This window comes from Bombus vosnesenskii, unplaced genomic scaffold, assembly GCF_011952255.1.
Source record: "Bombus vosnesenskii isolate JDL3184/JDL3185 unplaced genomic scaffold, Bvos_JDL3184-5_v1.1 scf7180000013436, whole genome shotgun sequence".
Classification (NCBI taxonomy): domain Eukaryota; kingdom Metazoa; phylum Arthropoda; class Insecta; order Hymenoptera; family Apidae; genus Bombus; species Bombus vosnesenskii.
Window position 1 is genome coordinate 661,693 of NW_022883050.1, and position 24,648 is coordinate 686,340.

The 24,648-nt window shown below is 34.1% G+C and overlaps 1 protein-coding gene and 1 long non-coding RNA gene across 3 annotated transcripts in view; one reads left to right on the top strand and one right to left on the bottom strand.

Moving 5' to 3' along the window:
* The window catches only part of LOC117238151 (MOB kinase activator-like 2), a 65,091-nt gene extending 57,753 nt beyond the window's left edge, over positions 1-7,338 (bottom strand). The window contains exon 1 of one of the 2 annotated variants that reach the window (XM_033502813.1): positions 6,881-7,338. Coding sequence is in view for 1 of the 2 variants with exons in the window: in XM_033502819.1 (XP_033358710.1) it covers positions 6,881-6,885 (5 nt within the window). In the remaining variant the exon portion in view is untranslated. The remainder of the gene's footprint in view (positions 1-6,880) is intronic. The other variant, XM_033502819.1, reaches the window with a different exon arrangement.
* Positions 7,339-9,115: 1,777 nt separating this feature from the next.
* On the top strand, positions 9,116-16,135 carry LOC117238136. Its single transcript, XR_004494125.1, has 4 exons — positions 9,116-9,428; positions 10,802-10,983; positions 12,980-13,212; positions 15,497-16,135. It is a non-coding gene; the product is annotated as an uncharacterized LOC117238136 (long non-coding RNA).
* Positions 16,136-24,648: the final 8,513 nt, after the last annotated feature.

Here is a 24,648-nt window from a genome sequence, read left to right on the forward strand (position 1 = left end):
TCCATCTAAAAATAAGCGATCGTCAATATGATAGTAATAGTCGACGAGAATATATCAGTTTATTTTGTTTACCTAGCAGAAACTTTCTCCGGCGTTCTGCGTCTGTAGCTTAATCTCAAGAACGATGCTCGAAGAAGAAAATTATTAGCACTTTCCATTTGCGAGCATCGAAAAAAAGGTATTGATCAGTCTGCAGAAACACGAAGCGGTTAGCTATTGATATAATTAACGAGGCTCTTCCATCATTCAATGTGAATTTAAAGAATAATTTATAACGAAGATATGCAGAATGCGACCTTTCGTTTGCTCTTTCTTAAATCGAGAATTGATATCGATCGGAAGTGACTTTCCAATGTTAAATAGCCACGGATAAAACGAAATATTGACGGCAAATGAGATCAGCAACTTTTACAAAGACGATGGCAGTCGAGACTCTACTTTTTATTCGAGGAAAGCGTTGATTTGTGGCAGCCTTGGGAAAATCAACATAACATCGGAATTATTTGATGACTCTTCGAGACTACGAAAGAGATAAATCGTACAGAATATGCATTTAGCGGTTGAGCAAGTACTAATTAGCAAATTCTAACATCGCTCCCATAATGCGCACAAAACGGTACAAGGTATAAAATGGCGACCTTGATCAACCAAGATGCATAACTTCCGTTTCTAACATCTCTACCATGTGCTCCAATTTTCACCATTTACCACGGTAAAATATTGCAACGTTAAAGATGATGAATTCTAACGTTCGTTTAGCTTGCACGTAGAACGTGGAACGCGAAGCTGAATATATGTAGCGCGAAGGTAGAAAAGATCTCTTTGTCAGAGGCACGTCGCATAAGACGATATCACGCGATAAGTTTGTTTGCAGATCCGTCAACAACGCGTACGCGTTCGCCAAAGCTATGTTATCGTCGAAGTGGTTGATAAAACCGTTTTATCTGCGCGGTCTATACACACACGTTCCGGCACGGATTTATTTAAAGAATACAATATACATTGCGGTACTTTACGTTCCGAGCACGTTCGCGAACCGTTCAACAACCCGAGCCTAATTTGTTCGCCGCCCATTTATAAATAGAATTGTTAATTCTGAATGATCTAACTTTTATGAAATATGTAAAAGATATTATACTGGGTAGAACGATTCGTGAAGAAACAAGTCGAATATTTAAAGCGATATTTTTATAACCCTTACTAGGGATGATGTTAAAAATAAAGGCTGGATAACGTGAAATCGATGTTAAAAGTGAAGAAAGAGTAACTTATATCTATAGATGACTTGCTGTTATTATTTTCTTCGGAAGAAAATGTTGCTCAAGAGGAATATAGTCTTTGTAAAAGAAATGCATAACAACGTTCAAATTTTCTCTTCGATATCAAAACGTATTTTCAAATAATAAAAGTTGCGTTTAAATAAAATCGTATTTCGCATATAATTCTAACGAAAGTATGGAATAATGTACCAATTAATTTTTATTTTATCTTTTACGGAATAATAAAACGATTTTAAAATTGATGAGATAAAAGTTTATAAATTCGATTATTGGATGCAAATACTGCGTGCTAAAATTTGTTAAAGGTTTCATCGTATGTGAGAGACGACGATCAGTGTGACAACGATTTCATGGAATTTTAAACAGAAATCTAAAATTGCCATGGTATTTAAAAATTGTTGCACGTTACGACGTCTCGAGGAAACACTACGCTACGGTGTCTCCGTTTTGGCGAGCAAACTCGCCGCGTGATTCACCGAGGAAGCTGATCGCGGCGCGAAACAACGGCGTGACTCATCGGTCCGCTCGGTTTCAAGCCAGCAACCACACTACGGTCTACGGTGTTCTCGCTCACTTTCCGTGATGCTCGTCGCGCGCAGCACACACTCTGTCCTATCCAAATGCTTTGAGAGTATGGTAAACACGTACAGTTGGTGCTAGAGATATAGCAAAGTCGTATAATAATAACAAACCGGACAGAAATTGAAATTGATAATATAATCGTTTGTTTATGTAATAACAAGACGTTTCAAGAAATGCAAGATACTCCAAAAAAAAAAAAAAAAAAAACAAAAATAAAGAAAGGAAAAGGAAGATTAATAATCAGGTTTTGAAAAATTTGTTACTTTTTTCTTAACGACTTTGTGAAAAAGATTACGTTCAATTAATATTATTTATATTTATATTATATTTATTAATATTATTTATTTAATTGCTTATTTATTCAACAGATGGAATATCGAATTAAAATTGAGCTCGTAGTTTTGGGAAAAGTAGATCACGAAATTCGATGCATTTCCATAAAGATAAAATTAAATTGCGTCTCCTTTTAACAATAATAATTATTCGTATGATAGATTTGAAATTAAAAAAAAAAAAAAAAACATCACGTAAAAATGATATTCGGATGCTTACATTCTGCGATCTATCTTCTCTAAGAAACTGACGCGCTATTCGTATTCGTTACGAATATGAGCTGCTGCAATATAATTCTAGGTCAGTATAAAGGTATACTTTGAAGCATTAATAACGCAAGTTTAACGCGTTACGAATAGAAAAGAGTCTCGGTTTTGATAAAAAGTAGTTTGTAATTTATTATAAAGGAAAGGGTAAAAGTTATTGTAAAACTGGAAAATTGTTAAGGGACGAGGAAAGATATAAACAAGTAGTAGATTTTGTCGAAAGATATAAGAAATATACGTTGAATAAACGGAACAAACAGAACGTTTATAAATATGAAATTGAAGGTGAAATGGAAAAATTGATAAAGAGAAAACTATTGAAAAAAATTTACTTCCCAATTTTTCATAGCTCTTGCTTCGAAGATCTTTCATGAAATAATACTTGAAGTACTTGGAAAACAAACGAATATTATGTTAGCGTATTTCGAATAATGCTATACACAAATAAAGTAGATAAGAAATAAGAAGAGTGACATATTCTAAAGGGTTTATCGCAAAGGAAGGATATTGTTTTTGCGGATGAAAGCAAACATGGCATTTTTGGTTCGGACAGAAAAAGCATAGGGCGATGAAGAGCAAACGAAGCACCACGAGAACTAAAAGTTTAATAAAACTAAACTTTGAAACAGAGAGCAGGTTCTGTAACGGTATGGGGATATATCTCGAGCGTTGGTGTTGGTGAACTGGTATTCACCGATGGATATCTCAGATAAGAAGTAATTTTTGAACCTTTTAAAAGAAAATCTGTTCAAAAGTAGACATAAAGTAGAAACGTAAAACACAACCAAGTTCAATCGAGATAATGAGCTTAATGGAAAAACTTAAATAACGAAAGAATATTTATTATGCAATTGTCCTAAAGTTTAACGCTCAACTCTTCAATCAACCAAGCTAAACCCCCTATAGAACTTGTGGGATCAATTAAACTAAAGTATTGAAAAAATGCCAAGCAGCTAAAAGTCAGGATTGAAATTTAGATTAAGATAAGAATGGAATTCTATTAGACATCAGAATATTTGATATTTAAAAGATACTATATTATGTGTAGATTTTACTCATGTTTCCTCGCTACATGTTTCTCTAAAAAAGCGACGAAATTTATTTTGGCCACTTTATAAGTTTATAAATTCAACCATCTTTAAGGGAAACGTTACACGTTCGAACTCGTTTTTCTAATAAATAAATGGTTATATATTGCTGTTGAAATGCATTATATAAGTTACAGGTATAAATATAATTTATTTCACGTTACACAGCTAACAAAGCATTAATATGGAAGCATTGTTAACGGCGATACGTCGTATAACTATCGATATCTCCTACACATCTAATATATTGCTTTAGGAATATTTTCCACAAAATTTTATCGATTAAAAATCTCTTTAATAGATAATTAATCGTTAATTACTTTGTAATGTGATTTTTTGCATAAATAGGTTATTTATAAAATAGCAAAATCAAGTGTATAATCATTTACGAATGTTATCCTTTATGTCAACTACAATATTGCTTTTAAGATCACACGCGATTTTTTATTAAATAATTCACATACGTACATTACGTACAATGAATTTTTTAGAAATTCTACTTTTGTTCCACACGATCAGCAAGAAAATCTCAATTCCAACATTACGGTTTTATGTCTTTATATTTGAAAAATAATAAGAAACGTTTGATTAAATGCAGTGCACCGACTGTACATTATGTGATACCGAGCAAATTTCAATATGGCTTCTTGTGAATGTGTATTTGTGAAAGAATATATGTAGGTGTTTACTATGAATATTATAATCTTTAATATATAATGGTAGAAATTGGATTAGAATATACATACGTGTATATATATATATACAGTGATCCAGTCGAAGTTGCATATTTGCATTATTAGAAATACATATGTTTTCTCTATATAAAATCTACATACTTTTAGTATATAAATTATACAATTGTACAATAAATAATAATTTTACTATCTTTGCTACAAACGTAATGGAATTTAGTAATTATATGCTGTTCGACATATTTTCGTCGCAAAAGATATATCTAATCTTGAAATTTCGAAAAACTAACCTTCAAACAAGTAAACAGTTTATAATAGTGTAGAAATAGTTTAGAAATAGACCTTCAGGACAAATAAATATTTAATTCTTCAACAAAACAATTATCCCAAAAAATTTTCTTAAGCTTTCTATCGATCACCCGGAATATACAATATAATCTCGTTAATCAATCGTTCTATTTCTACCGGGCCACTGTATACATATATATAATCCACAAGCTCGATAACTTACGGAAAGGTTCCATTAACAATAAAAGATACGCGTTTCCACAAGTATCAATAGGCTAAAAGTAGCACGTTATATTTTTACATGATACGTACACTGCAGTGATCGAAGCTCAGGCCAAATCATTTCCATAAGACGATAAATTAACGTTCGGGGTCGCGTTCACAAAAATAACGGCGCACCTAATTGAAACGAACAGCGCTATCTGTACGTACTCTGTCTCTGGTTCCCCCCTTTGTTTTTTGTTCGCTTCCATTGTAAGCCCTGATAAAATCATACGTTTTCAACCACACTACGAAGATTGAACGGAAACGGAAAAGAGAAGAAAAAAAAAAAGAATGAAATGAACCGCAAACCATTAAAAGCGACCTCGTCACTGAGAAAATCAGCTCACGTGAGTCGACGCCCTATTCTACGTCTTCGAGTCCACCTGGCGGGACGAAAAAGAAGAGTAATTCGCACGTATGCGATTATGAATATCACAGTTCGCTATTTCACGACTCGTTTCTATGGCTAACAGTCGCTTTGCGCGCTGTCGACGCGTGAAATTAGCGCGCCGATGCCGATATTCATTGTACAACCGGTCATCCATTGTACATACTCGACGATATCACGAATTATCAACATCGTGCTTTTTTCCTTTGGCGATGATTCGTACGCAGAAATCGCAAAAGGTAGTGGCGCGTGATAATTTTATCGTCGCGACAGTGATATGCCTGCACTTTCGTATCGTGAACATTTGATAAAGTAATTCTAAAAGATTCGAACATTCAAGTGATTCGTCATGATCGAGTGTTTTCCATTCGTTCAAATATATATATCGATATTTCTTAAGTTGGTAACATTGAAATAAATTTTCCTTTTCGAAGGAACTTGAAGTACCAATTTTATGGCAAAATACGGCACTCTGAATCGTTTATGTTTCGAGTTTTCATTAATACAACAATCAGAATGATAATATAGGAAATCTATACTATGGACACAATGAGTATGCTATATTACTTGAAAACTACGTACTTTACTTGGAGGATGAACTTAGGTATACGTCAGACACCAATACAGAACGGTATCATCACGACACAAGCATAATACTCACACGTGTCACGATATAATTAAAGAGGAAAAAGGTAGTAACAACGCAGTAACAACGTGACACATCGCCATTTCTGAATTTACAAAATAGATAAAATCATTTCGATATTTTCTACGGGTGGCTAACACAGACAATAACCTAAAATTGAAAAGACCTAAAGCTACCTTATTTTGCGGTTTTAACTACTCTACACTCTATTCTAAATAACACACTTCTTGAACGCTGATAAAACATTTTTGAAAATATCGACCAGGTACAATGCACACGTCACGCGTATCATCAGCAGAAAATGAAATACAATAATAAGATAATGTAAGTAGATTTGCAGACCCGGTCAAGTTTAATGGATTTTGCGTAAAAAAATGTTATTCATGTTTTTTTTCATTTCATGTTTTTCAGCTTTTTTTCCTTGGATATCATGCAATTCACGTTTACGTAATTCTCGTAAGTTGGTGCATGTTACTCTCTTACGTATCGCGATAAAAGGGTAAAAATAAGAAATCCAATAAACGTAACGTCAATTGTCAGCGTTTAACAAACACATACGGACATTTTTAACGTCGCCACTTGAAACCGCATTTTTACATAAAAATATCAATATCCTGAATTCTGACGATCTTTGTAACCTGACTAAGAACAATACAATTGACGCTGTCATCGGCACTGTCAGCGATTTCCATGAATATAAAGCAACGGCGAGCAGAACGAGGAGACACTGTGCGTTCGAACGACGGCGTTCTATCCACGCGTTATTTTCCCGAACGAAATTTTGGATAGTATCATGCATAGAAACGCGAGACACGATGAAACGATGAAACGAAAAATTGCAGAGGTCACTTTCTCTCAGAAAAAAGGAAACGACAAGACGATTATTAAACGTGCAACGGAGTACAAACCGGAGCGAGAGAGCGTCAACCTCGACGGGGAGGTTAGGCCATCAATGAACGTCGAGGTTAACCTTTTATTCCGTGGCTCCGGTGATTCTCGAGTTATCGAGAAAATCGTTGACCGAACGTGAAAATTTCGCTCGAAAACACTTACCCCATAAACCAGTCCACGGTATCGCGGAGATACTCGGGTAACCTATCCAGCTTGGATGATTTTCAGTTGGATCACCGCTGAGGAAAGTAGCACGAGAGTCGAGAAAACAAAATAAATTCTCTCTCTCTCCACTAACACCAGCAGCAGCAGCAGCAGCAGCAGCGGCGCACGTTTCGTGATCTCGTCAAATCTAACATGGCGAAGCTCTATTGTCACCTGTTCCCGTCATGCCTCACTTGCCCCCCTTCACCAGAAAATACTACCGATTTATCGCCGCCAGCGCGTACTTCGTCCCTGTATTTATGACACCGTTCTGATTCTATCCTCGATACACGGATCCGACGTATCTATGCCAATCGAACGCAAGTCTGAATGTGCACGACACCACACCACAAGGGGAAAGTCCAACTTAAACCGCACAGCTGATCAGCCGACGTCGAAAAACCAATTCAATCGCACACCCCCGTTTTAATACCTGACTGCAGAGGGTAGTACCTATCGCGCCTACTGGCTTACGAATAGTTCCCGACACAACCTCTCGCTATGAAATAGGCAGATGGTAAAACATTTCGAGTCGGTAACATCACAAGTAGCCAGGTCTCACTAGTAATCAATAATAATACTCGTGTAGTTATACTAGTTCCCAATTTCACCTACAGTTGATACAGTACTTATATCATTGATGATGAGGTGAGGTATAGACATTGACTAAGGATAACGGAATAAAAGTGACATTAAATAGAATTTCGTGTCTCACGTTTTGAAATACCGATCTCGAAAAAAGTCAGTGTTTCTCACGTCCTCTACAGTTTATGCACCGCGACGATTGTAATTAGTCCGCTTGAACGCGTTCTGTTTATTAAGATAAAATTTAACACAGTGCTATTAAATAAATCTCTGGTCAGTGATTTTATTTATTCGAACGTGAATTATTATATAATATGAACGAGAAATCATAGGTAGTAAGGACGTAAATATTTATCGCATGGCAGGCTCAAATAAACAAAATTCTGCGGCATATTACAGACGCCATTAAATACGATAACGTGAGTAATTAAATTAATAATTTATATAAGGCAACATAATCTTATATTAGAAAGTAAAAATTTGAAAGTAAAGATTTGTGAAAATGTATGTATTAGATATATATGTCTAATAATTAATCATTGAACGATGATTACGTTAAGAAAATATATAAATTATTACAAAATATTCCGAGGCGCTGTGAAAACTAAAAATCTTGTAAAAGAATTTCGGAAAATCTATATTATTATTAATCTATATTATTTCAAATTGAAATATATAAATTTTGTCATTTTGAAATGAACGATCACTTTAGATTACTAGTCAATTTGATTGTATTATAATGGAAACATCACATTTCATACTATCGGCAAAAAGTCACTGCTCAACCGTCCTTCCAGAAGGTCGTTGCCAGGTTTTAGACATAGATACCTATGAAGTCTATTATGAACCTATTCTGTACATAAATACTTATCTGACTTCGAACAAAAAATGAAAATCTTATTATGTTGATAAGAAAAATTTATTGTTTTGATATTGTACAATGTACATGTGTAATGCACGTGATGTGTGTGTAATATTTTATTATTTTGATATCCTGTTCTGTATTTTATTTATAACTTCATATAAGGCTTTAGTTTTAATTCACACCAATACTATACTGAATCGACAACGTCGCATACGATCGGGAATTGGTATAGAGGTTGAGGTGATCCTCAAAACGTGGGACACGAAAAACATTGAATGTCACGTCTGTTCTGTATTTCTTATATCAAATCGACAAAACGTAACTATATCGGAAATAAACTAAAAAAAAAATACGCTGTACATCGTCGGTGATATAGACCATGTACAGACTACGGTCGCTTACGCAGATCTGAAAATTCCACTGGAGATGGTAAGGGTTTTAATTCCAAGAGGTGTGGTTTATAAATTGGCCGCTGGTAATAGCGCTGCGATCGATTTAGTAGACTTCTGCATTTCACGCCATCTACTCCATCCTTATCACTGTAAGTAACGAATATAGATTAATCTATCATAATTTTATTCAATATATTTAAAGTAAATATATAGTATTTCATGTGATACAGAAAAATGTTATTTAGATAAATGTAGATTTACATAATGGAGTAAAGTCTAGTTGGAGACAGGATCGTGTTGCAATTGCAGTCACAACAAGCGCTGCATGATGAAACCTAAGAAATCGATCGAAGCGCCTTATTTGAGTAACATCTTCCGATATGTGAGAGCACAGACAAGGTACCTCATCGATAATACGAGCCTAGCTCTAGTTCCTCCACTGGAGTTTCCAGATCTGTGTATGTCTGGCGTTACGTTATAATATTATAAAGTGACGATAGAGGATCACAGGTATTATAATCGCAAAATGTGTCAAAGTAAATGATCATCTTACGTGAGAATTGTCTGAAATTCATGGAAATTCATAGAAATATATCCACAGAATATTCAAAACAATACAGGCTTACGGCTCCATCGCAGTACCATCAAGGTTTTGTTCTCATAGGTAACGTATTTCAGTTACTGTGGAAAATAACCCATATATGCAACCGTTTGTTTTAACTTCTGCAATCGGTTATAGTTATCCGTATATATTTTGAGATGCTGTAGATATTACACATTTATTACGTATATGTGTACAGTAAAATGAAACATCTTTTGAGTGGAAATATGTATGTAATTATAGGTACAATGATTTTATTTGTAGCTTGCATATGGATATACACAGTAGTTCAAACCGTTCACAGCAGAATAAAATATTCGTCTATACAACAGATTTACATCTGAATCCGATTAATATATTTGTTTCCGTCGTATTTTATTTCTAGCACATTTTTATGCAACGTTAACGTATAACATACGATGTGAGAACTATTATTATATATTACAAATCCATTATTCTAATGGAACATGGATGTAATATATTGTAACATGCAATAGGGAAAACTGATAACACGAGCTATTTAGGATTATAAACCTCTGTAGTAGTGAATACGTGTTCGGGTCGAACGGAGACATCGTTGATGCTTCGTATCAACAGAATATTGTATCTGTCTCTCATATAGGTGTACGGCTTCTCGTGTAATATATGTATGTGTATGCAGTACATGTACATAATATGAAACGATACGACCTCCAAGCGCAATTGATTCTGTATTTATTCTCCAGTACCCAACTTCATTTCGAAGTCTTCTTTTTATTATAACGTAATGATATTGCAAATATATTATTTGTACGTAATTAATTGCTTATAATTAATGTCGTGAATATTGTGGAATTTTCATTAATAAGTACAGCAGTACTTATTGTTTTCATGTACTTCGTGATTTCTTCATGATTAATATTTTATTACAATTTTGGTAGATCATAATGTTAAATCAATATGCAATAATATTACTATATTAATTTTCCTGAAATGTATGGGTCAGCGACGATGTGATATTATATTCTTGATTTTATTATATCGGTTCGTAACTAGAAAGGCAATACACCGATAAAAACGTACTACAGGATTGTCGTGTTATAGATAATGAAACTTTGAAACGAGACATATTAAAAGTTCAACCCGAGTAACTGTACCATACGTTGAATACAATACATTCTCTAGACGAGAAAAAGACAACAGTAAAGAAAGTGCAAAGGAAACAGAACTAAAGAACAAAGAACGAAGATGAAGTACGCTGTATGCAAAGCAGTGGTCCTCAAATATTTTTATATTTTCTACATCTCATGATTTTAGGAAGCGCTCATATTGATATATCATATATAATGATACGCAATATTTAAAAAAATCCATTTACATTAAAAATACATAAATATCTATAATACGTATCTTTATTTAAAATTATGAACAAGTGTTCTGATTTCTTTAACTTTTAGCTTCGAGAGCCGCTGTTATAAAGGATTAGAGGGAGAAAGAGGAATCGAATACATGTGAGAAACAAACGAAAGAAAATACACGAGAAGAGAAAGATGGAAAACAGTAACGGAACAGGAAGAGGGAAAAACTGTGACAGAGGTGGCGGATGGGTAGGATGTTGCACACGCAAGTATGAACGAGAGTACGGACGTTATTAACACTATGCATCATATACTAGCATATATGCATATGCTAGATGGAAATATAGCGAAGTTTTTTATTGTCCTAAAGATAAATCACGACAAAATGCTGAAGATTCACGATTTTTCGCTATATGTTTTATTTCGATTAAATTTTCTTACGGCTCTATAATAAAATTACCAGCCTCAAGGATTACTAATCTTCTGCATTAATAATTTAATAATCGTTTAGCGTTTATAAATGTCGTAAAAAATACAATGCATCTTCGCTATATTGCGTTTAGTTTTATCGCGTTACGAAAATCGCTTCGCTTGATTAAATACCTTTAGAAGTGCGAGAATAATACAATAATTGGTAATATTCAATAAATTTATAAATTGAATCGTTCAGAATACATCCAGCGAAAGGCTTGAAAATTTGAAAAAGATATATCTGCGGATACGAGTATCTGACTTTCCTGTTGAATTATAAAAATATCGATATTTCATTCCAAAATAAAATACAAAAATAGAGATGACCTCGTTCGATATGTCTAAAGATCTTCTTGACGTAGGACTGGGGAATGTCAGTCATATACAACTGATATTTATTGAGTTTCAATAGTCGAAAGGATCCAAGCTCGTCTATTTCAATTGTGAAATATTTGTTCTGAATTGAACGCTTGAGAGGGAATTGAAATATTTCTTCTTCATCAAGGAGATTAGCGAGAGACTTTATTTCTATTCTTTACATTGTTTCCAATTCTTAGACTTACTCCGAATAATCAATATTTTTTCTACAAACTTCTCTATCTTCTCAGAATACGTACGCTAAATTCAAATCAAATGGTTTTTCTACCATTCAACTATTCTATATTGTATGTACACTGCGATACAGAAGTATTTGGGCAACTGAGTTAATTCTATTACAAGGTTCATATCTTTAATATATCTTTAGAATTATGATAGAGGAATGTTTCTATATTGTTATTTCTTTAATTATTGCCACAACTGGGACTAAATAATATGAACTATAACAAAGTCTTCTGTGTTCTTTGAATCATCTTCGACTCAATCTTATCTTTCTATCTTTAAGAATTTCTTTAAGTTTGAAGAAAAGATGAAATAATCGTTATTAATATCTGCGATTTTTCGTTTCAATCTTTTGATAGAGACGTCGTTAAACATTAAACGTTTTTTGGTTAAAACGAGATCACGATTCAAAGATAAGAATTCAAGGACCGAAGAATTCAGGAGAAACGAAGAGTTAATTGTGTCAACAAGGTGGTCGATAGAGTAATGTTGCTTTTCACGCATTTCACAGTGAGTCTTCAGTGTCTATTGGTATTCGAACGACCGTAAACATAAATCGGTGTTTCTAAAATCGATTGCCATGCCAGCACACAATACGTTTCAGCTGTTTCAGTGGCGTAACACGTATTGCGCCTGTTAGTCTCCATTTGTACGTCTACCAAATTTCATTTCCAATTCCAATAGCCGCTAAACTTCAAATAGATCGAGATAAGGCGTACGACGGTGGAATTAGTGGATGGCAGAGAACTCACACGCTGTTATGAATTTTCTAACTCGGAACGTCGAAGGAGACGTACCTATAATAGAATTGAATCAAATGATACGAAAGAGATTCCAGTTTTAAGCACTTTACGCGCGGTAAAATCCGATTCATGACAAATTCAAATCCTCCGCATCTTCTCATGAGTAATTCATTGCACGTTCTTGAATTATAAACTTCTCTTACGAGCGTAACGAATCCTCGAGATTCAGCTGGGAAATGTATTTAATTACATTTTTAAGGAGAACATTAATTTTTAGCATGCGAGCTGAAATTTTAATTTAGTTGAACGTCGCCGCACTCCTCTATCTCAGCTACTTTATATTTAAATTTGAAAAAACAATTATCGCGTCTTCTATCGTCTTTCTTTCTTTTCATTTGATAACTTTTATTAGTTTGAGACATGACTTGCAGTCCCATATCGTATTTATCGTGTTTTGTTTCAGTGATCTTCGCTTATAACGGGACCTTATATTCCGATAGGTCTGAGTGGTGTTAGAAAAATTATTGGGGAAAATTATAACATTATCGTGGAACGTATTGCACCTACCATTGGTCTCGTACAAGTTAAGGCGAAGAAAAAGAAGAGAAAGAGAAGAAATGAAAATATTACATGTTAGGACAGATAAGGACACCATGATCTTCCGCTGCCTTCTCGACGAGCTAAATGTAAATTTGGGTAAGTCACTTTGGAAGTTGGTATACTGGGTGTACGCGTGGTATGGCAGCTTATACGACCGCAGTGGTGCAACGTAGAACAAAACGGCTTAGTTCTGATATCCAGCTCACGAGTGTGTTGCGTTATCCACCCCGGAACTTAGCTAATTTCGCTTTAGACCGTGTCCAATGTTTGTACCTGTGTAGCTACTCGGCCTCGTTACAAGTTTTTTAGCTCTTTAAGCGTTTCGTGTTGCTATACTGAATATACATTGATAAATATTCCGTTATCTTTGCATCACTTGCATATTGTTTGCAGTAAACAAGTTAATCTCTTCACACGCATTTCATGTTGATATATGTTAAACACTACGTGCAATTTTTATTTATTATTGAAGCACAACTGAAATGAATCGAAATGGAAATCGTCGAATGTAATTTCTGTTCTTTCGTAACTAAACACGCACGCTACCATAGTGGATTGAAGCAAAATGACCACCACAGATCATGTTTTGTTTCTTATACTTTGGTATAATATATATCGTTTATTGTAAAGAATAATCGTTTCAGATTTATTCTTTTAACCAAGCATGTTAGTTATGTGTCCATTTATTTTCTAGCTAAATTACGTTTAAAGCGTCACATATGCGTGGTAAACGCGCTGAACAGCGTGCTATGATAAACATTTCATGAAAAGTCGACATTCAAAGTCTAGTTTAAAGTTATTGGTACGTAATTTACTTAGTTACTTAGTTCTTGGTTATTGGTTGAGGTTTACATATTTTGAATTTCGTTGCATCATAGAGCATTTCGTAAGTGTATTGAGCTTCTATCAACACACAGTACTTTTCATTTGCGCTTTTGTATGTAATCTTTTGTTCGCTACTTACTACTTCGTTTGAGATTCAATTTCCCTCCAAGAACTTTGTCCTGTGAAGCGGATACTCTAAATTATCCTAAAGCTGCATCTCTCGATTCTATTCATTCTTTTCAACAAATTTTACGCTTACACACACAATGCACCACAAAATGCTCTAGCGTTACAAGTACATTTTAAAATTAACTCGTACCTTACACGTATCACGTATCTTCCTTATCTCGCCTCTAAATTATTGCTAGGTCATTGTCCCAGATTATTTTAATTACTTGTCCCTTTTGGGGGCTAAGGTCGTTTCCAACGTTCCTTTTGATACAAACCCTCTTACTTTTTATTCATTGACAACGTGCTCCCTATCGTTCTATCAGATCTTAATGTTGTGAAGGGAAACACCATTTGAAGAATGAGAGAAGATGGAAATTTCGTTTAATCAGAGGAACGTGCGTTGTGATTTTTGTCGTGGTATGGCTATTGAAGTTTATTAGCCACGCGAGGTTCGAAATTCGTATATGGCCTTGAAAACGCTTCGCATTATTGCGGTAGATTCCACCGCAGCGAGCAGTCGAGATGATACAGGATGGATATACATTTCATGATCATAGAGTTATAAATATATAGATATAAATAGATACAGATATAGTAGATGTAAGGTTTGATAGCCCGTACTTAGCGTTGCCAGGGTGAATAAACTTCTTCGCGATATTTAAATCGTATTTGACACGAATCGTTATTAGAATGCGGAGTGTTCATGCAAATTCACATTTTTACAGATAATGATGAAAAAATCGAACAGAATAATAATCATCGTAATCATATCATATGGATTTCATTATATAATATTCTGACTGGTTTTAGCGTTATTTCGAGTTCATACGGTTTGCATCATCCACGCCTATTCCTTCGAAAATCTTCAACATCTGTACATGTATCTCGCACAATTTGCGAAAATGTTACTTTGATAGTAAGTTTAAAGTGGATAACTGTCCAGCATCGTTATCTACATGGTTGAAAACAGTAGCGGCGATTCCAAAATTCAGTTATCCACGTAGAACGTTATTCCGAGGCATTGGACAGCAGCATTTAAATATGAAGCACCCTATTATTAGACACGTTTCTGTTCGCCGTTTAAAGGATCCTGTAAAACGTTTCGAGTTAAACTCGCTGGAGGGACGAAAATCCTAGATTTAGTAGCATCAGCAGCCTTAACACGGATTATCCATACGGCGTATCTATTATACCGTGCTTGTACCGCGACGACGATAAATGACGTTGATAATGGCGAAAGCTTGTCCCGCTTTGATATTTATAACAGCGTGATGCCGCGTCTCGTCGGTTGTCTTCGCAAATCCCAAGAACCGTCCTGCTCTGATGTGCATATGTGTACGCCATACCAACGAGCACGTATATTTTAGTTGGCTTTTTCTTCCAGACGATCGTCCGGGGACACATGTTGTCAAATATTCTAGGAGTGCCCCTTGAGGCCTGTTTCTCTTCAGGCTTGACTTTGGATTCATCTCTCGACCGCTCGTTTCCTTCCGCTCCCGAAGAAGTTTCGCGACAGCTATCCTCGACTACAGTGACAGCTCTTTTGACCGGGTAAGATGTTTCTCCTGGCTATCCTCAGGATATTTGAAAATCCGCCGCCTTTGAGTCGCCAGCTACATCCACAATAATAAGTTATACTTCAACTTTGTGCTTTAAATAATAAGGCAAGTAGGATAATGGAGTAAGTGGATGGTCGGTGTTTGATATGCATAACTTGAATAATTGAGTACGATAGGATCTTATCTTAGAGATTATGGAAAGAAGATATTATAATGGGAACTGGGTAACAGAGAAGGTGTACCTTTCTAGAATTTTAATCGTATTTCATATTAATCAAGAATTTTTCCTCAAAAGGTTATCATCGGCTGAACGCGTTATTCTCGGTAATTAAACGTAATTGATTTTATAAATTGAAATATGAATACACAGAGATATTGACATTAAGAATTAGTTATTTAACAGTGTAGCAGGAGAAAGACTTGGGCATATTGTTAAATATAATACTACACATTTTTTCCTCATATGCAATGCGATTATTAATATTTGTTTCCTATAAAAAATCAAAAGTACGTATATTTTTTGTATCTGAGGTGAAAATTGGAGGAAATTTGAAGGATAAGGAGACGATGATTTTCTAAATATTTCATTTTCAACTCATCGTTATCTTATTGTACTGTTAATGAGTTAAGTCAACTTTTGTGTTTGAAAAAAGGACCTTCGAGAGATATTTGATAGAATCTTCTTTATTTAACATTTATGATCATATTAAGATATAAGTAGGTACTATCGTATGATCTTCTACTTTGTAGAAGAATTATAAAGGTCGATTTCAATTTACGAGAACAGAAGGTATAGAACGCATAGCGTGTAATTTCACATCAAACCAAGTCAAGTTTGGTCGTGCAATTCTCGAAAGCAACGTGTCCGTCGAATATTACGACAGCTCGACGTACCATCTCCTGAAGTAACGCTGCGAATACCAACAACCACTTTGTTTCCTTTTCATAAGAGTTCAGCTTTGCTCTTATACACGGCACTTTGACCGACTTTGGCTATGACTTTTTTTATTATATTCTCTTTAACTATACAATACGTCGTCAAGTTTAAAGAATTGCAGCTATCAAAATGTGAATGGACCATAACTTTGTTGGAACCTTATAATATATGTATACATAATCATAAGTTTACGTGGAATTTTTCAATTTATTTGCCAAATAATACTCGTATTTGTTAAAATAAATCTATGAAGCATTCTACGCAGTGAATATTCCAAATTGATTTCTAATCTACAATTTCTAAGATCTCTAATTTTATTATCACTTATACGATATATCAGTACGTTCGTAGCGTAAATTTTAACGCTCTGACATAGAAAATAGTATTTTATCTAAAACACGAGTATTAAAAATTAATACGACTTCAAACTTCACTCAAACATTTTTTCTCTCTCGTGTACTGAATTTTTCCGATTTAACACATTTGGTAGACGAGTCAGCTGCGATAGTCATTTTTTAGAGTGTTTCCTTGAATAAGAAAAAAAAAAAGGATTGTAACTACAAGCTTGTCTTTAAAAAAAAAGCGCAGAAAATATATGATGATAGAACATACACATTTATACCGTAGTGACGTGTAGAAAAATTTAGAAAAATACATACAACGTGAGTAGCGGTCTTAAGCAAGTATTAAACAGATGGTCCCACTGAATACTGCGACTTATTCGTATTCCGAATGGCTGCTCGTTTAAATGTTCTTTTGATCTCCTTCAAATATAATATCCTACGTCTGTAACGTCGATCTTATAACGTTTGTATACATTTTCAGGATCGTCTAATATTTCACTAATACATGTCATGTGAGTTGGCTGTTGTTACAATGCTAATAAAATTTCAAAATATTTCGTATGACAAATAGTGATAAATAGTGTCAAATAGTAATAAATAGTATGATAAATAGTGTCAAGCAAGTGCACGAGTACTCTGGCAAGCCATTGTAGACAGAGCTGAATCAGCAGGTAGAACTTGTTTTACTTTCCAAAATACCAACTTGAACGTTACTATTGTAGATATACTTAACTGTTCCAAGTGAATTTTTGATTAATGCTGAAGCGAACGATACAGACACGTCTAGTCAGGACGCCAACCAGTGGTTTTGTCTTTGCGGTCGTGCTCAATATGTCGTCGCGTATCGTGCGCAGTTGCGATTGACAAACGACCGCAACATCAACTCTGCGTTGGCCAAACGCAAAGCTGATGGGTGTTCGTAATCATCGAACCTCTTGGCTCCCTCAAATAATCCGTTTTGCCGTGTAAATTACACCTTCGACATGGTTGAGCGCGCGCTACACTTCGTTTCACATTTCCAGTATCGTGTTTGTCTTTCCTTATTCGCATTGCTATAAAAGCTGGTTACGTTGAGCAAAATCTGTTATGATGAGTGCTCCTTCAAGTACTAAAGTATTAAGTACTAAGCACCAAGTGTTAAATATTAAATAAACGAGGTAAAATAACGATGAAATAATAATAAAGGAAATAAGTTAAATAATGTTCAATTTTTGTGAAACTATGCAGTACAGTTTGGCAAGCTTTCAGTTATTAGCCTTACTGCGTTCTTTCTGTAATTTTCGACCGGATCATGTCTTTCTATCGTTCCGAATTTCTTTTAAGTTTGAGGAAAATGAGAAGGAATCGTTATTTCAAATTTTCTTAAAAGTTTCTCTGTTTTGTTTGTTTGAAACGACTTGAATTGCGAAATTAAGACACAAAGAATTGATAGATTGCAGCAGAGTTAACTAGGGATACTTCAAAACGCTTTGACTTCTGAAATGAATGCATATGCCAGATCATACGTCATTTCAGATCATTAAACTTCGCTTAATGAGGGATAACTCAGTCTAGTGTGTGGGATACCTTATATGTATATATACTTATATATATTTTTTTTCATACATTGGAATCTATTACAATTTCCCAGCTAATGAAAGAGTTCACAGAATCAGAATGTCTTGTTGATCTTGTAAAAACAATTTAGTAATGCGCCCTTATAAATACTTTACTACAAACGTTACGGGATTTGTAAGTTTGGTGCTTTTAATAATGACGAGATGTTGCTTGAAAAGTTTTCCTCGAAAATCAAAGTTGTTACGTAGTATAAATTGCAGCAAAGTTTGAAGCGCTTAAATCGGTTTGAAATTATTAGAGCCGCTTGAATATACAACATGCGAGTTGGTTAAATGTCACTCTTTATATATGAATTGAAAGATCTTGTAAATTTATAATTATTTATCTTTTCTATTGCATATGATATTCTGAAAATATTTGTTAATTTAACACCGTAAAACTCATTGATTCAAATACGAGAATCGAAGATGGCAGAATAAATCGTAAGGTCGCAACATGTTAAAATATTGTTAATAAAATATTTTCCATGGCTCGAGGTGGCCACCATGTTCATTTTCATTAAAAGCAAAAAACGAAGGAAAACGTGAAAAATAGAGAGGGGAAAGAGGAATAATAACGTAAACAAAGACAGTAGCTTCGTTTGCGAGTTAATGTAAAACATCGGATAAAGTCTATAGAAGTATTTTCATAAAAGATTTTTAACATTCTCTTTATTGTTCTTCAGTGGTTTTTTATTTTGACTCCTGCACGCGCAAGGCACGAAAGCTTTTAACGTTTGCATTTTACATTGTACAGCGTTTCTAATTCTCGACGATAAACGTCTTCTTGGAACGGTGACATGCTCGCTAAGACACACGTATATGAATATGGTTAAAAGGGCTGAAAAGGGTTAAAAAATATGTTTATTGTGGTATGATTTTTATTATCTCTTCACATTTATGCTTTCTCGCCAGTTATATTTCTTGCAATCCATTGGTTGGTTCAGTTACTCCAGTTCGCTCCCTCTTTTTATTACGTTTCTCTACTTTTCGGTATTCCGTTTTATGTTCGCCATATCGTAGTATTATCGGAGTATTACCACCGTGAAAGTGCAATATATGAATTGGATGTACGTCAATCGTCGTAAGTGTCGATCCATTCAAATCGAACCTTTTACTTATGATCGACATTAAATATTGCCGTACCTATAATGCTGACATAGATATGTCAATTTACAATGTAATTGTTGTAATTTCTCATACTCGATATATTATTTTAATCTTTACTTCTCAACAATTATTCCACGATGAACAACAAATAATAGAAATTTTCTACATACATGTAACATAAAACCAATCTACGAAGGATTCTTTCATTTGTAAATTCTGTATTACTATAATTTCCTAATTCATATGCATATTCGTTCACATTATACACTTAAAACTTTTCATTTTCTTCACTTATAGTTGTATCAGTCCCTTATGATGCTTATGGTGTTTTAGAAATTTTCGTACGAATTACAAAAGAAAAGAGACCTTCCGAGGTCTAGCTTCCATCATGATAATCTCAATTATAATTCACCTTTATATTCTGCGAATACATTTATACTTCGTAATTTAACACCATTAATAGTTGTATTATATTTATATTTATGTACGTACTAGCTTCACCGAAGAATCGACAGATATCAATCACAGTCGAAGCCCGATATTTTTCATTCTCTTCCACTTCATACTTGCACGTTATTCGTTTTCCTGTTCCCCTTTATCGCTTGAAGAATTGGTGACATCGGCGCATCACGGAAATGCAACGGTTGCGTTGGTTGCATTGCTATGTACCACGGGTCGCTTGTGTGAGAGGTCAGTTTATACGAGGTGGAAAGGAAGATCGTTGGGAACAAGAGTTGAAGCGAGAACTAGGGACGAGTGGAAAAGCTGTAGGGGCAGTGGATAGAATGGGTAAATGATAAATATTTCAACCAGCGGCATACTCGACGAAACGAACTCGCAACTTAGGTGGTATAGGTCAGGGTTTAGCTTTAGTCGGTACCTGCTAAAACTAACCGCGTAAAATATACAATGCTAGGAAATTCTGCTTTCTATTCTCTTCCTCTTCAACATCCCTCGTTGTTCGCTTTATGGACTTCGTGTCGGAGGTCGTGTCGAACAGAAGTTTCAAAATAACTTATTTGCTACTGGCAGCTGCGCGGGATTATTTTAGATTTTAATACCATGACAATAATAACGCTTACGATTTTATTATATATTGTAGCATAAAAGTTTGGTGACTACGTGTTTCATAAAAGCCAAGGATTTTCTAAAATGTCAATTTGGAATTGTCCTGTTACTTTAGAAAATTTTGTTATCAGACCGCTTATCGAAATAAAAGAATGTTATTTATAGATAGACGGCATGGACTAACCGAATTAGGACTAAAATTAACAAAAGGTTCTGTAAAAATGTAATTGAGAAGATATTCAAAATTTTTGACCGACCATGTATAAAGCTAACAATATTTGTATAAGTTGGACGAACAAAGTGGAAGCATTACGTAATTCTATGTAATTTGCGTAGAAACTTAGCGAGGAGAGAATGTTGTTTTCGAATTTTAATCTTACCGAGGTTTATACGAAAATGTGCATTTAAATGGTGTAATTATCCAGAATTTAATTTTATCAATTACATATTTAAATAAATATAATGGACATACAAGCGATTGTTAGAAAAGATTCAAAGTATTCAAGATGTTAAGACGTTAAAAATATTGTGTTTTGCAAATTGTTGCATTATTATTATTATAATTTATGGCTTTAGAGAAAATTGTGCTTTATTTTAAACTCTGATTTATTTTGATCTTTTTAATAGATAAATTATAGCATAACAAGGATTACAGAAAGGGTATGAAGTGGAAAAGATTTTCTGAGGATATATTCATTTTCTTGGTTAAAGTATATTATGTTTTTGCTTTGCCGAGTTAAATGCTGTTCAGCATGCAAGCTGAATTTTGGACCTTCTAAATGTGTTAAAATATTTTACGGGAGAAATATAATAAATATAGTACCTACTTCGTTAAATCCCTTGTTCCTGTAGAAAGATACTCTCCCTTTTGTTGCTACATTTTCAGTTCATAGATTCATATATAAACACGTTAAATACAACAACGAGTTAAAATATTTTAATTATTCTGATTATAGAGTCTTAATCATGCAGGTTTTAATTTCATACACTTTTTATAAATTTTTAAATAGTTTTGCTCTGATTTATTTTTATAGATTTTTAATTATTTCTTGTTCTAAAATTTAAACAAAGATGTTTTCCTAAAATAACAGAGTCATGCAACAACGTAGAGAAGTAATTTTAATACATGATAAATAATGATAATTAATAATATCAGAGTATTAATGGTATCAAGAGTCTTCATATTTCAAATTTTAAATTTTAAAGTTTCAAATTCGGAGGAAAAATTGCTTAAAGACTATAAGAACGCAACCTATTTTTCTGGCACGCGTAACGGAGTTTGTTAGAGGGAATTTTCTTTTTGCGCTTTTTCATTCGTTTGTTATCAGCAAGCAAGCTGCAAGTTTATCACGCGATCCTAGATGTGGTTTTTTCAAGAGGAGGCGTCTAATATCTGCGTGACTCGATTCGAAGCGCGTTATTCTGATATAAATTACAGCCACGTAACTCCACTTCCACGGACCTTCGTGACATTTTTACTTTTGAAGAAGCGAGATCATAGATACGGTCAAATTGTTGGTTCGTTCATTAGATACCACGGTGATTGTGAGTTAAGTAATATACTTTTGCTACTAATTGTAAATAAAAGTAACTTTGTTTTAAATCTCATATAAATGGTATTACAACTAAAAATACAGCAATTGCTAGGAAAACTATTCTATTAGAATTATTAGAACTACTCTTATATAGAATATTCTATTATTATATAGAACTATTCTATAGAAAAACTAATTCTATTTGACTTTTCCTTATATGGAATATATCGTGGATGGTGATATAATATTTTCAAAAGTTCGTGTTTTTTAATTAGATATTTTTTAAAATTAAATTTTGCTTGGCATCGGATAAATCCTTCTAACTGGTTTAAATTACCTCTGAATAATAAAAATCTTAGTACGGTTGGAAAAATTATATAAACGTGAAACGTGGAAAGAGGGACTGTACGAAATATATTTTATGTAGATCTTTATCTATTTACACCTATAATTAAGGTATAAAGGTATATTCGTTTTTGCACTTTCTTTCGTCGTTCCATTAATTTTTTAAATTTTTACGCCAGATATAAACAATAAAAGTTAGAGGAGAAGTTTGAAAATTATAGCACGATGAATTCTTTTTCTCCGTCATTTCTTTCCTTTTTCATAGATAAATTTTCGTACGTTTCAGTAGTTTCCAGCTTTAATTAATAATTTATAACTTAGCTATAATAAGAAAAGTAGAAGACTAGCGGCCGAAGTTCCTCAAAGTCAAGAAAATAAATTTGACACCAAAGAACTTTGATAACCACCGTATTAAAAGAAATCGGCTTTGCCGGAACGTATTAAAGCTGAAAGCCATTAAAGAAATTAAGCGAACCGTTGCATTCGTTGAGGTATTTCTGAAAACTTTTAATAGTGGGTTTGATTAAAACTAGATAAGAGGCTGCATATCGGATTTAGCGATCATGAAACGACCTTAACAATACACTTTTTTAAGGAAAAGATATGAGATGCGTTTCGGTAGCACTATTTCATTTTTAAATCAAATTAGCAGCGATTATTAAATGTTCCAGGATATATAATAAAATCATAGAGCCATAAAATCTGTCAAACATCGTTGAATATTTACGTATGCTATTTTATATCAATGTCTTTCAACTTAAGAAAGACATAATGTAACATTATATTATATAAATAGATTTATATAAATAGACAAAGTATGTTTATGTATTTATGAGAAATTTAAGTGTGTTAAAATAAACAAAACATACATGTAATATGCAAAGGAACATACAAGAGATCTAAAATAAAGTATTCATTATAATAATCTGAATTTACATAAACATTACATAAAAATAAATAGCGAAGAAGAAAACTGTTTCATTGCTGTCAAATGCATATTTAAATTGCTCTAAATATAATTACTCTCGCACCAAATATCAGAAGGAACTTTAAGGAAAAATCTCTGAGATAAAAATAAAGTTTCAAATGCCTTCTTCTTCCTAAAAGACATATCGTGATAGTTAGCAATAATGTAATTATTAAATCTCTCTCTTTCCCTCTCCCTCTCTCATTCTGTGTTCTAACTACGAAAGTACAATTGATAAATAAGAAGAAACAAAATTTTTTTTGTCTAAGATGTTGACTTCCTAAAGAACTAGAGGTTTCATTTTACACTCTCGATGCATTTTGCCATAAGAAGCTATTCTCTGCCTGATTGTACTATCCTTTCGCCTCTATATTCGAAATCATTTTTAGCAAGCAATTTTCATGTTCAGTCGATCGTAAACCAAAACGTTCCCCTCGACTACTCGGAGAACGGTTCCTTCCCACGAAATGTCGAGCAGCTCACAAAATTCATGACACGAAAACGTGTAAGGATACAGTGGCCCGTTCGTAACGAACGTACAGAACAACATGCAAGTTCTTGGTGTGTAATTTTTCGATGAAAGCAATAATCTTTGGCGAACCACTAGTGCTCACGCACACTTGGTGCTTTTTGCCCGTCTTTTTTTCGTCATAGTTCGACGACGAACTGTCTGGATCGGGATCGACGGGTTCCTATTGTGACGTCGACTGTGCCGTTATTTTTTATCCCGTCCTTTTTTTATCTCGAGCTCTTAATTTATCGAGGGCATTGACGTGGGAGTCGGAGGAGTGTAAAATCACTCAACGTGATGCGATGCTATTACCTGAGGGGCCGCCGTCTCTCGAAGAGCAGAGACGCAAAAGTGGTGATGCAATACACAACGATATCCACGGAATATACACTCTCAGCGCAGTCTTCGTTGTCGTCGATTCCTTGGTCGATGCCGAACGACAAGGGCTTCTACCCTCGTGTAATCTTAGACGATGGAAAATTGAATAATTAGCGTTGTCGAGGAAATATAAAGTGGTGGATAGTTAAATGGCTTATAGTTGCTTCGACAAAGAAAATGTTGGTTA